We start from the raw sequence: 13,544 nt of genomic DNA, 5'->3' as shown, positions 1-13,544 counted from the left end.
AGAGGCAAAGGAGCTTGAAGCCAGCTGGAAGAAGTACTTCAGATTTACTTGTTAGATCTAGCAAGAGACACCTGGACTCTTCTCCACCCTTACACTGGTAGATGTGGAGGAAGGACTCGCAGAGTTTGCTGGAGAAGATGGACTCCGGGAGATCGCGGAAGTACTGCTTCACCATGTCCGCCACGTCGAACGCAGACTGGCCCTCGTAGCTCACGCCGTCGGGGTCCGCCTCCACCATCTCCCGCAGGAGCTGGATCCGAGACTTCACTCCGGACTTGCGGAACAAGCCAACCTGGGGAAAGCGGATTTCAGAGAAGATGAAGCCCGAGAAACGTTAGTGACGCTTTGTGCCTTAATGGTTACAAGAAAGGCCAGCTACGATTTGCTGATAAGTTTTACATTTAGCTTTTATTTATTGGGCAAGCGCTTTTATATAGAGCCACGTAATGTTTTGAGAAATCGGGGTCAGCCAGACCCGGGAACAATTGGGGGCTGAAGGCAGGGAAGTCACAAATTTTCAGAAAACGTGATTTTTTCCACTGACGACTGCAGGCTCAGGATTAAATGGCTCCCCAAGAATCTCGAGTGAGAAAAGCCAGGCGAAATGCACCTGGTCGAGGCACTGAGTCCTCAGGTACTGCATGGCCTTGAGAATGCTCCGAGGGAGGGGGCCCCCACCCCGTTGCACGCTCGCCAGCAGGGGCACCCCAAACACCCTCCGTTCCTTGTGGTCCATCGCCTTTGATTTTCTTATCACCTTTGGGACAGTCCTGAAAGTAGAAAGAAAATAACTATGAGAATACTATTTTTTCCCCCCACTTTAACCACTGAATCAAAAATCAAAGCACAAACACTTTGTTAAGCGGCAGTTTTTTTTTTGGCCTCAGGGACCTTTTAAATTAAATGTTAGGTTAAAAAAAAATAGCTCATTTACATGTTGAAATGTGGGCAGCCATTAGTCCCTGTCGCTATCTTAAAATTTCGAGGCATAGAAACTTCAAAGCTATTCTCTCTCCCTTGCTTCTATTATCTTTTCCTCCGAATCAAGTGTGGTGACATCCAGTGAATATTGTGCCGACGATCTGGCGTCCGATCTGAGGTATCAACGGATCCCTCGGAAAAGTACACAAAAGCCTCACGCGACGCATCCCCTCCTCCATCACACCGCCATCCACACGTCTTTCAATTTCGCTTGAAGCCTCCATTCTAAACATCACACTAGTTCAGTTAAAACTCCACTTTCACCCCATTTCTACAGCTTAATAATGTGCCAGGGATGATCTGATGTGACTTGCTTCTCTATCGAGATTTTCCCCCGGCCTGTTAATAACCAGATTTTTGGGGCTTCAGATTATATTTGTTTAGGGAAGCAAGTTGTGGCTGAGGCCTTCACTACATCACATACGGCTCGCTGCTTTACTGAAATTAGACAACGCGGAGCACGAGGAGGGTGCGGAATACCGAAGCGAGCGATCGATGAAGATGTGGACAGGGAGTGGAGTGGTGTTTCTTTTGTAGTTAGCTCAATGATTGCTAAAACAAATAGCCCAATTGCTCCCCACAGAAAGTCAATTTTGTAGGCCGATAGCTCTCGGAATTTATTTTTTTTTGTTCTTTTTTTGCCCCAGTCTGTGGCTGAAATGCATGATGTCCAACATGGCGATAATTATTCCCGTAGAGCCCTCGGAGTTTTGAGCCGACGGCCCGACGCATCACTATAAACAAGAAGGAATGCATTCAGCTAACATGAGTGCCGATGAGGCCTTGCCACTTCCCGGCCATGCCGGATCATTACGGGCAGACCATGTGATGCAGGCTGCTGTGGAAATGGAAAATAACGGTTTAATGTTGATATGGTATTTCGAAGTAGCCCAGTGCTTGACGGATGTCTGTTTTTCTTCCCCGGACTACGGGACCCAGTTGTGGTACCGAAAAAATGCATGTGGCAGCGGGTCACTTTCCATGCCTAATTGCCTGACTGTTTTATGGTGCAGCCAGGCTTTCACGGCCTAATCCCCACCCCCCCCCACCCTAGCACAAGCCATAAAGCCAGCCGCTGATGTCTCCCCATAATATCAGCTTAGCTATAAACACCCACCTCGCTTGGCGGACTCGCTCGAAGGCTTTTGTCCAGAGTTGGATAAGGGTCCCTGCATCATCTCCCCTGCCATTTCGGCTGAAGGCTACTCTTTTTCTTCCCTGTGAAAACGGCTCCCTGCTCTGTTTTTTGATTTTATAACATCCTCTATTCTGTCTCGGGAGACCCCCCCCCTCCCCCCGCTCCCCCACCCCCCCCCCCCCCCATCCCCCCCACCGCCCCTCACCAGTTCCAGCCTTGCTTGCTGGCGGGAGAGTATTTGTCCATGAGGGTGGTGAGTTTGAGCAAAGACATCTTCCGTAGCAGGTTGACGTGGGAGGCGGACAGGCCCTCCACTCCCATTGATGTGGAAAGTTCTGCGTGGAGACTCTGCTCACTGGACCAGTGAAGACACCTAAGACACAAATTTGGCACAGTATTGTTAGAGTCCTTCTACCTGCTGGGTGCCGCACCAAAAAAACTCATCTGCGCGGTCATGGCCCAGGGAGCTGCTCTCTGTCTGCCTCGGTCCACAGCTACAATCATGGTCCTTACGGAAGGAATCCCAAGTTCTCAAATCCCCCATCATTCTAACCATTCCAGAATAAGCCTTTAATTTTTTACAATACATACTTTGGGATATTCTGTTCCTTTCTGTGACTCACGAATTCCACTGATATTTCCAATAGTTTAAATCAGTGTTTCTCAAACCAGTCGTGAGGGACCTCCAGACAGTCCATGTTTTTGCTCTCTCCCATCTCTCAGGGAATAGGGAGAGAGCAAAACCCTGGACCGTCTGGGGATTCCCTGAGGACTGGTTTCGGAAACACTGGTTTCAATAGCACGATATTGGACAGCAGACCAATGAAAGGAATTGTCATGGTCTGGCTAGGGGTCCAGTATGAGCTGAGACCCTAGAGCAGTGAGCTGGGAGGGAGCAAAGATGTGGACTGTCTGTGGCTCCCCAAGGACCGGATTGGGAAACATTTCCCTAGAGGATGAAACGCTTAGCCTGAATTGCTTTAACAAAAACTCGCATTACAGATAGGTTAAGTTCAAGAGACCCGGAAGATTAGATAAACTATCTAGCAGTCACTCTGAGCCTCTAAAGGTTTGTTGGCACGCTAACATCCTCTGCCATTTGTAAAATAAAACATTGTTTCTACAAGGACTCCTTTTGGGTACCGTAGCACATTTACCTTTTGTGCTGGAGTGATGTCTGCTCACTTGAGTAATCAGCGTACGCAGATTCCAGGTCATCTGTCTCTTTGTCAAAGTTCTCTGCAATTTCCTCTGATTCTATGGGATCTACTGGTCCATGTTTCTTAATTTCCAGGTGTATGTCTGTTGGTGAGGACGGGCAGGGAGATGCAGAGTCATTAGCTGAGTCCAGGTCGCCCTCATCTGAAAGCTTCTCGGCCCATGTAGATACCAGCTGCTGGAGGCCGTTGATGCGCTCCATAACGTTGTCTAGTGCGGAAAAGACATCGTCGTCCTCTGTCTCCTCCTCCTCATCGTCCTCCTCCTCCGTACCGTGAGCTTGCTCAGACTCGCTTGGAACATTGTCGTAGACGCTGGCACGGTGGTCAGGTGCAGCCAGTGGGCTGCAGGGCTGCTCACTGGATGAGCTGCTGTGGCATGGCCTGCCCCGGTATCCGTGGAAGCTACCTGTCCTCCAGTTGACGGAGGTATTATCTGCACCATGGTTGAGGCCCACGGGAAAAGTGCCCGGTTTGTGTTCCTGGGGGATCCGGAACACCAGGCCCTCCTGCTGGTTTTTTTCATTCCTCTGCTCTTGTTCTCGGGTGGTTCCCTGGTCGTAGGTGCAATCGTGTTTCGGGGGTCCATCCCGTCGACGGTGGCCACGTACCCGGGTGACAGGGCTGGGGGTACTGATCGTGCTGTTGCTCTCAGATGGGCTGCTGCTGCTGCTACTGCTGGACGTTGCTGTGGAGGACAGTTGGCTCTCTGGTTTATCTTGGAGCGTGGCGATGTCCACGCAGCGGAGGTGCCTAAGCTTCTCCTCGTTGAAGCCTTCCAGTGGCACTGGTCCACCAATCGTCAGCGGGCCTCTGTGGCGGGACTTGCTCTTGAGGGTGTTACTCCCGATCTTGAGATTCTCCATCCTCCTCAGAAGGCTCTTCCCACGGTTTCGGGGGGGCTTATCTCGGAAGCGTTCCTCGCTGATGAAGCTGGACGTTTCGCTTGGCGATGGCGGCCCGCTGAATGAGCTCTCCAGTGACGTGAGCTTGCGCAGAGACGACCCATGGGAAGGGTCATGGGAGGAGCTCCGGCTCACTCCCAGCTTGTTGGCATGCAGGCCCGGTCCGAGACTATCGCTGTCTGAGCTGCAGGAACTGTCCACGGAGCAGGCCTCCTGTTTCTCGCCGCGATCCTCATTCCGGGCCTCTTTTGAAGTACTACGAGGGGCTGCCAGGAAGTCCGGGCCTTCCTGGCGATACCAGCGCTCGTTCTGTCTCTCGAAGGACCACTTATTGCTAATAGCGCATGGTTCCTCTTCTTCCGAGTCTTCACTCTAGGCCAGCGGTAGATATCAGCTGTTCATTTCAACCAAACGACCAGAAAACCTGACAGCCCAACACTGCTTCTTCGGTACTTTCTCTAGCGCCATACTCTCTGGGTCAACTCACCCTCCTCCTCGATCGCTTCACCTCCAGCTTCATTTCAACACACTTGTTCAAAGTGGTGAGCCTCCTGGAAGTATTAGCATGGCACAACAAATAATTAGACCATAAGTCTTCTTGCAGCAACAGCCCCTGTCTTTTGATTACATGAGAGAATGAGAGGTAAATTAGCGGAACAGCTGCCAAGGGGACCCCTTACCTGCACAGAGAATCGATCGTGTCCTCATCGAGGAACTCATGGTCGCTCTTCACCCAGACTGTGTCAATAGGGAATCTGCAATCTGACAGAAAACGCTGCAGATTAGTTTGCAGCGGACAACTGTTTGCCTCTGATTCTCAGAGTGAACTTAGTTTATTGATTTGTTGTAGATATGAATATTTACCTTTGAACAGCTGTACGTACTGGGGGAAACCAGCTGCCCTGAGCCAATCACAGGCCTCCTTCGCTTCAATCTCTGTAAACAAAAACGGCAAACGCAGAACAGGCTTGGGAAATGTTTTTGTGGTAAGAGTTTATACGGAATAAAACGGCGTAGATGCATTTTGCTTTGCATATCTGCAACAACTGCATCAGTACAGCAGTTGAGAGGTATGAGCATCAATGTTTAATCGACGTCACTATATTTCATCCATCATATCCACTTATCCAGGGTGGGTTTGCTGTGGAACAAATCTTATGAAGCACAAGATGGGAGTGTGAGATGGACTGGATGCCCCATGCACCACAGAGAGCACACCCCAACGGTGTTTGCAGGAGGAAGCAATGGGAGAACATGCAAACTCCACACATGGAGTCAGGGCAGGAGTCGAACGGGCAAACCCTGGGCAGGTATGAAGCTAATCAGCTTTTCTCAGCTCCAGTTATCATTCCCCCTTCCGCTGTCACCCTTATCAACATACCGATTAAATAAACTGCATAAGGCAGATGGTGGGGCTTTCTCTTTTTTTTGGATTCGCGGGTGATCCACAGAACGCCAGGCCTGGCGAGTTCAGCTTTTCCCATAGACAGATAGAGGTCAGAGCAAGACAGCTGGAGCTCGGCAACATGGAACAGATGGTTAAGAAATGTAAACAGGGTTATTTTTGTACCCATCAAGTCGTCACATCACAGAGCACTCACGCAGGGAGATGACACGCGCTAACGTCCCATTCGATGTGAATGCGCTCGCTCCGTTGCCAAGCATGTCATTTTGACCACCGCATGGCTTCTCTATTCTTCCGTTAAACATCCGGGCTGAGCGGAACGTGACCCGAAACGCGGCGGCGGCTAACAAATCCAGCACGGGAGTCGCAAGCCTCTTGCTCACTGTACGAGCTTTCTGACAACACCGAGTGGACTTCGTGCATTACTTTGCAGATCTTCTCTTTAGGGAGGGAGTCTGGGCCTTGATGTGAATGATGGGCTTCCGTATGCTTACACAAGGATGGGAGGTGGGTTGGGTGAGACATCGGCAGAGTATGAGTTTAAGAGTAGTGCGCCATTGAAAAATGGGACGCTAATGTAGTTACTACTCTAATGGGGTATTAAGCTCTTATCGCTGGGAGCAGATTGCTGTTCTTATGCAAGAATGATGTGTATCTGTGGGCCATGGATTTTGATTGGCCCGGCCAGGGAAGGGCACTTCCTTTTAAAAATACCCCAAGCCGCCCCAGAGGAAGTCGTGCCTTTGGCTCCAGTGGGGAGATAGCAGATCTGGGGCATGATTATCGCAGCCTGTCCTTAGTGAATGGAGGATGTGGGAGAGGGGCGGACCCCCCGAGCGTGGCTCAACTAGGGGTGCTACGTGCGGTGTGAGCCGTGTGCGCCCATTTTGATAGCCCCTGGGGGCCAGTGTGCAGACGCGGAAACAAGACAGACTCACTACAGGATTGGTCGCCTGAGTTGCCCCCCGACATCTTTTGTGCTGTTAACGCGAGCATGTCGTCTCACGGATTCTGAAAGGAGGTGTAGTTTCGAGTTCTGAGGTCGCATCTAGCTGTGAAAGTATGTTCACTAAAACATACTAATTCAATGATTACCAGTATTGGTCTGAATGAAGAAGGACACATTGATTACGTGACCGTCATTGGCAGTAGGCAGACCACATGACCTCTTCCATGGGCTACCTGAATTTATTAATAAATGAGGCCAAACACAGACTCGTGAACTGTCTTCGGCTGAAATTAGGACACAGGAAATAAACGGCGGTCTGCATCTTCTCCTTATGCTTAGTTTTGATTAGACCCCCATTGCAGTTGAACACGTGGGGGTACATTACCTCGTGGTATATCATGGCGAGCCTAATCGGCAGTGTCTGCCGCTGCCAAATCGCATCATTAAACCTCAAACTGCATCTTGGAGACTGACACAGCTGCTCCTGAGGGGGGTTGGGGGGGGGGGTATACCCACACAGCTCGCGGGGACCCCTTCCAACCATGCTGCTACGCCCAGTCGGTATCCGACATCCCATATGGAACGAGCCCAGCCAGAGGGAACTGTTTCATTTCTTCCCCAGCCAGAGTTGGCATGAGCGTGCGGCCCGAAATCACATACACAAACACTGGCATGCTGGGCTCTTAGCCGCGATTGCTAACGACCTCCCCTCAGCCTTAGCTGCCGCGTGCAACCCTGAAATCATGCTCAGCTATAACGTCTGGCAAGGTTTCAGCCATACGGTGCACCTAGCTAAGCCAGATTAAGTCATCTTCCAAGTGCTCATATGCGTGTAAAACCCATTTCAACTTGTTCGCACTGTTAAGTTAGACATACATGAAAACAGCAGATTCTTGGCAGCTACTGACTCTTAGCATTTCAGGTGCTCCAAAGCCACGATATCCGGTACCATCTTGACACATGTCAGCACGCTGTAAGGTCGTTAAAGCCGCCTTGTATAAATCTCAGCGGAACAGTCATCTGTGCCGTTATGCGGAGAAACACTAATATCTTCAGACTCATTAAAGTGTTTGTTTGTCCATTGGATTACAGCATCTGCAGCAATATACATCAAATATAATTTGCATTCCAGCTCATACAGTACTTTAATGTTCAATACAAAACTTAATCCAGTTAATATTACAGGAAAATTCTAGTTCAATGTCCTCTAGAAGGAACACAAGCTTCTTTCAAAGTTCCCAAACTTATACTGAACATCCAAATAACTTCAAACCCTCATTTTCTTTCACTGTTATATCATCATCGATCATTTCAGTTACCTTTTTTTTGTTATGAATGACTTTATAATAAATTATCTTAGATTTTTATTAGAAATGTTTGGCATATTAATTTAACCCAATGCACTTAATCAGCTTTGATGTTAAGGTAGATTGAAATTCTACAGCAACAAAATCCTGTTACTTACTTGTTATAATCATTATATTGGAGTTATGTCTCAGGAGTACTCAAGACCATGGACTTCATAGAAAGTAAATCAAAATGATTTTAATGAGTTAAAATATTGGAAAGAAATAGTATCCAAAAAAAAATACTAAAAAAGTCTATTTTCCAAATAAAGCACCAAACTTGTCTTCTTAAGCATATTTGGCATCTAAATGAAATCAATGCAGAAACATCTCCTTCTCCCTGTACTGGACCATACCACCTGTAACCTGTCCGCACAGGGAGGGGGGGGGGGTGTTTCTTGAAATCTCCCCCCATCCTGAAAACTAACGAGGGTCCGTGTTGGCAATCCTGGGTATGTTATTTTGAGAAATCTCCATATAATGACCTTAAACGTTTTCTCAAAAAACGCAAAGCTTAGAGTAAAAACAGAGAGAGAGGAAACCCCTAGTGCTGAAATTTATGGTATGTCCCACAATGCTGCCCTCTTGGTAGTAGAGTGACCTCACACATCCAGATACACAGGCCTGGAAGCTGTCCAGGCATAACTCTTTGACGTGGCTCAGACTTAATGACAGGAATAACTGTGTTCCACTTCTTTAATCATGATGTCGATTCGATGTTCGCCACACATACACAATCCTACCCCATCTTTGGTTTCTTACAATGGTGGGATTCATATCTTATTTCTGATTGGTCCGCCTCCTTCATGAAATCGTGGGGTACAAAAAGGCATCAAAACAAGACAAACCAAAACTCTGGTTGCTTTCTATTTACTTTCGCGTTATATAAAAAAAGGGATTAAGAAGATTATGTAATCTTTTAAGGTTACACATTATGCTTTCCTCCTGTCGAAAAAGTTACTTTTCTGCTTAATGTAAGATTAAACTGTCACTAATGCACACTACACAAATGCATAAAAGTATGAAAAAAAATGAATTGTATAATGTTTACAGACAGTGAGCGGTCTCCTTGCTAAAAAAACTGTCACTCAGAAGTTGCCGGTTTCCTGAAATGTGCTTTAAGTGCTTTATTAAAGTTCACTTTAAAGTAAAAGAACCAAGCTTAAATCTCTAAAGAGTGTAATATGACCTGAAAGGTATAAAACAAATGTGAAATTGAGCATGCTTCAAATCTTCTACCATTTCTTATAACAGAGAATAGACCTCGAGTGATTTATGACAGGATGTATAGATAGATGGGCCAGTTGTACTGTATCAAAAAGGATGACTCCCAAGCTGCCAGTGTTTACCTCAGGAGTTCCGTTAAATATTTCACAAACTGCTCTGAGGCCTCTAGGGTGATTACAGGCCGCTTTAGCGTGCGTTTTTGTTATTCGGCTGCGTTTCGGCACGTCAGGATTTGTCAGCTAACTGTGTGGCACTTCAAGAGGAAAGAGGTGCCCCGGGAATAGGAGCAAAGCTAGCCTGGAGATCAGACATCAGCACTGCAACGGAACGACACGTCCCACGGGCTAGCAAGCGTCTTGCCCTCTGACTGAACACAGCAGTTTGCTGGGCTATTTACATCTGTTTCTCCAAATTAGCCAGATTCCAGAGCTGCTCCCTTTGGTTTTATGCAATCTTTTGAATGTTGTTTTTGTTATAAGAATTCCGTTAAGAATACGGTGACCAGATAATCCATGTCAGGGAGGACACTCTGAGCCATGACAGGATTTGTAAACTACTTTTTCAGTTAAAGCGACCTAGATTTCGCTTAAGCACTTAGTTCTCGCTGCGTGCTGATTGGTCAGTCTCCCGTAACCATGCATGTGTGACTGACGCTAATGTGAAACAGCCATTTGAGTCTTTCAATCAAGGAAAGGAACCAGTCAAAGCACAAGAAGAACTGAACTTTTTAGCCAATCACAGGAGCCTTTTCGGTTCTCAGAGTCTGTATATCCTGCGTGACATGGATCACCCTACTTAAGAAACGAAATCTAAGTGTTTGTGTTCAACCAGAGGCTGCTCAAGCAGAATAGCTAGCTGTGTAAATGGGACGAAAGTCACTTAGCAAAATGGCGTCTGCAGAGAAGCTAAATGTAAATACAATGTGTGTTTGTAGTGTACATCACACCCATAGATGTCAACCCCAATTAGCTTTCTTGAATGCTACAGGCTCTGGCTTTGATTCTAGCATGAAAGACCCCGGGATAAAGAGAAACTGCTTCCAGGAGGGAAATGCTGGATGTTTACCAATTCCTGCGTGTTTTTCGTGTCCGTATGACTGTGCAATCACTCACCAGTCCAGCCCTTAATCCAAAGACTCTGAGACTTTGGCCTGGCATTTCCGATTGTACGGGAAGTTATCTGATTCCAGATCTGCCCGTATACCCCTGGGCATGTTTGACGGACTGCGGGCCAACAATTCCCTACTCCTAATCAAGCTGACAAGTACAAATCATTTCGCATTTGAGGCATTTGCCTTACTGTATGGAGGGGATTCTAGAGAAGAATGTACATGAGGGAGTTATTTTGGAATTGGCCTCAACCTCCTATACACACACACACACTCACACTTACACTCTCTCCCCTGGGACATTTGAAATATGCAACGCGAAATGCATTTTGTGCTTTCTGCACGTGGGGGTCCGATTCCAGAATCTGTGGGAAACCGGCACCTAGCAATTCCATTACGTAACAGGCCCGCCTCTATTCAACCAGCACACCATGTAACAAAATCTAGGGTTTGAGCCCCCTCAACATCACCCTCTTCAAACTGGGTCCACGCAGCATCAAGAGAGGTAAATGACCTTTTGAGATATTTCTAGACATTTGTTTCTTAATTGTGTCTAATTGCTAACTGCAGTGGAGAATCCTCAATAGCCTGTCCATGTATAGCAACAATAAATGCCATGTTATAGAAATTCCAGAGCTATTGACAAATCATACACTCACATACCAATATGATTTCCATCCATCCATCCATCCATCCATCCATCCATTTTCCAAACCGCTTATCCTATTGGGTCGCGGGGGGTCCAGAGCCTATCCCGGAAGCAATGGGCACTATACAGGGAACAACCCAGGATGGGGGGCCAGCCCATCGCAGGGCACACTCACACACCAGACACTCACACATGCACACCTACAGGCAATTTAGCAACTCCAATTAGCCTCAGCATGTCTTTGGACTGTGGGGGGAAACCGGAGTACCCGGAGGAAACCCCACAACGACATAGGGAGAACATGCAAACACCGCACACATGTGACCCAGGCGGAGACTCGAACCCGGGTCCCAGAGGTGTGAGGCAACAGTGCTAACCACTGCACCACCATGCTGCCCCCCCAACATGATTTTATCACAGCATTTCTCTAGTTCAGATAACTAGACAAATAGCCTGATATAATATCTGCAACAAGACTGTGAGCGAGGTGTTGTAAGTGCACACTGCCTAGGGGTCACAGCGCCTCCTACTGGATGGCAAATGGTCCCTGATGCGAGTGGCATGACATTCTGGCAGGATTCTGCCACTAATCCAGAGGAAATGTCAGCATTGAGATCACACCAATCAGCTGCCCTTTTACAGATGTTTACCTCAGAATTCCACCAACCATCTCGTCTCAACCTCATCGTTTGTTTCGCACAGCGAAGTCAATGCTTGTTAATGTTCATAACTGATCGTATATATTCTTGTCGACTGAGGATGTGCTGGACTCTAAAAGTGTAGCACAGTGACCTTCCAACTCCCAATAGCCAGTTCAAGTGTATAAGAGTATTGTGAAGAATGACAAATCGGATGTGCCGTGTGTACGAGTTGGGTAGACGAGTCACCATCAATTGAACTATAATATGTGGCTGACTGATAAATATCACACACCTGTAGACACAAGAAATATTCATTTGCAAACGCTGGTTTTATTTGCTAGCTGCAAGCAATGGAATGCAGATTCATCTATTCTTACACAGACTGAGATACATAAGTCATAATTTAAGCACTGATAGACATATATTTTATTTGCTCCATAAATAAAGGGTCTCATCCATATTATTTTCAGTCTGATAAACTGCACTGAACTTAAGCGATGAGAGACAAACGCAAACAAATAAGCTTCGGATTAGAGGCTCAAGGTGAATAGTTCAAGTCAAGAAGGTAATAAATCCAGACCAGCATTTTGTTTCAACCAACCAGCCGAGTATAAAGAGCCACATTCACATAGTACTCAACTGATTGGTTGAAACAAAGTCCTGGTCTGGATTTTTACTTTCTGGACCTGAACTATCCACTTTTGGTTTACATGTTTGAAACAGCCAGGGATGAAGGGAACCTCCTATTTCTCCTATTTTTCTGCATCCTGACAGAAATGCCAGGTATTACACTGCTAGGGCATACAAAATACCTCACTGTCGGTGCGGTGCAGTCAATTACAGCTCCACAATGCATATGCCATGATATGAATGCAATAAATGATTATAGAAAATGAAACACAGTTACACCAGACACTGGCAGTGATGTGCTTTCCCTCTGTCACACGTGCATACAGTACATGTGCTGGGGAGATATTTATGATCCAGCCACAAATGCTTGCTCTGCGTACCTGGCTGGTTAAACGTGTGTTGTCTGCTGGGCATGGTGCCTCGGATTGCAGCTCGCTTTGTTGCCAGGCCCGGGGGGTGCTGGGTAGAACCCCTTCATTTGTTTTTCAATGAGCCTTGCAGCATCTGTGCCCCTCTCCCTGCTGGCAGCCAATAGACCTGGGTCAGCCAGCACAGCGGGAGCCAATAGGAATGGCGCATTGCGTTGAGGCCGAACGGAAGCAGTGCGAAGTGAAACTGTCCCTCTGATATTGACGGACATCCTTCCATAACAGAATTATTGAAATTAGACAACAGCTAAGCATATTATAAGCATATTAAGTTTCTGTACAAAGACCTGTGATGTAATAATTGCAACGCTTTTACAATAATTACATCACAACGGCAGATTTTCTCGTCGTAGATATGAACTCCTGTTGGGAATGGGACTGTTTACTTTTGATGAGCGGAATAAAATGCGAGCATGCATTTTGAGTAAATTGGGAGTCGACGGATTAGTGGCGACTGGCAGTCAGCTTCCTGGGCTTTGTTTGAAAGGGTGTGTGCGTAAGATACGAGTAACCTTGGTCTGGTGGAAAAGGACAGGTGAAGTCAGTCTTGGCTTCCGACTGCGGTGTGTGTACGTGCAGCTCTGTGAATGTGACAGAACGTAGTAGAAGCCTGGAACCCCTCCCCCCCCCTACTCGGTGAGGCCACGCCCACAGAGCCATCATCCCAATATGCTGAAAGACTCAATCTCAAGCTACATTTCCTCCCAGGATTTATGGCAACCATCATATGAAGAGGTTTAATGAGAACCTTATTAGGTTTACCAGAAGAGCCCAACCCCAACAGACATTATCATCATATATCTTGCAGCAACAGTGCTTTAAATGAATAAGAATCCAAATACAAGTTTAATTACGTACTTATTAACCTAGAAGCAGCACAACAAATCTACTCCTCAATAACTCAAATAAATAGTGTGATT

At 47.0% G+C, this 13,544-nt stretch overlaps 1 protein-coding gene across 2 annotated transcripts in view; it reads right to left on the bottom strand.

Annotated features, from left to right (window-relative positions):
• The window catches only part of si:dkeyp-23e4.3 (rho GTPase-activating protein 7), a 40,863-nt gene that overhangs the window by 5,818 nt on the left and 21,501 nt on the right, over window positions 1-13,544 (bottom strand). The window contains exons 1-8 of one of the 2 annotated variants that reach the window (XM_048997617.1): window positions 8,061-8,254; window positions 5,106-5,177; window positions 4,922-5,003; window positions 4,729-4,792; window positions 3,277-4,613; window positions 2,325-2,492; window positions 611-770; window positions 94-292 (exon numbers count right to left, since the gene is read on the bottom strand). In XM_048997617.1, coding sequence (XP_048853574.1) covers window positions 94-292; window positions 611-770; window positions 2,325-2,492; window positions 3,277-4,613; window positions 4,729-4,792; window positions 4,922-5,003; window positions 5,106-5,177; window positions 8,061-8,073 — 2,095 coding nt within the window. In that variant the 5' untranslated portion in view covers window positions 8,074-8,254. Of the gene's footprint in view, window positions 1-93; window positions 293-610; window positions 771-2,324; window positions 2,493-3,276; window positions 4,614-4,728; window positions 4,793-4,921; window positions 5,004-5,105; window positions 5,178-8,060; window positions 8,255-13,544 lie in introns of those variants that run through there. The other variant, XM_048997616.1, reaches the window with a different exon arrangement.

Source organism: Brienomyrus brachyistius, unplaced genomic scaffold, assembly GCF_023856365.1.
Source record: "Brienomyrus brachyistius isolate T26 unplaced genomic scaffold, BBRACH_0.4 scaffold35, whole genome shotgun sequence".
Classification (NCBI taxonomy): domain Eukaryota; kingdom Metazoa; phylum Chordata; class Actinopteri; order Osteoglossiformes; family Mormyridae; genus Brienomyrus; species Brienomyrus brachyistius.
This window is presented reverse-complemented; position numbering and strand designations above follow the sequence as displayed.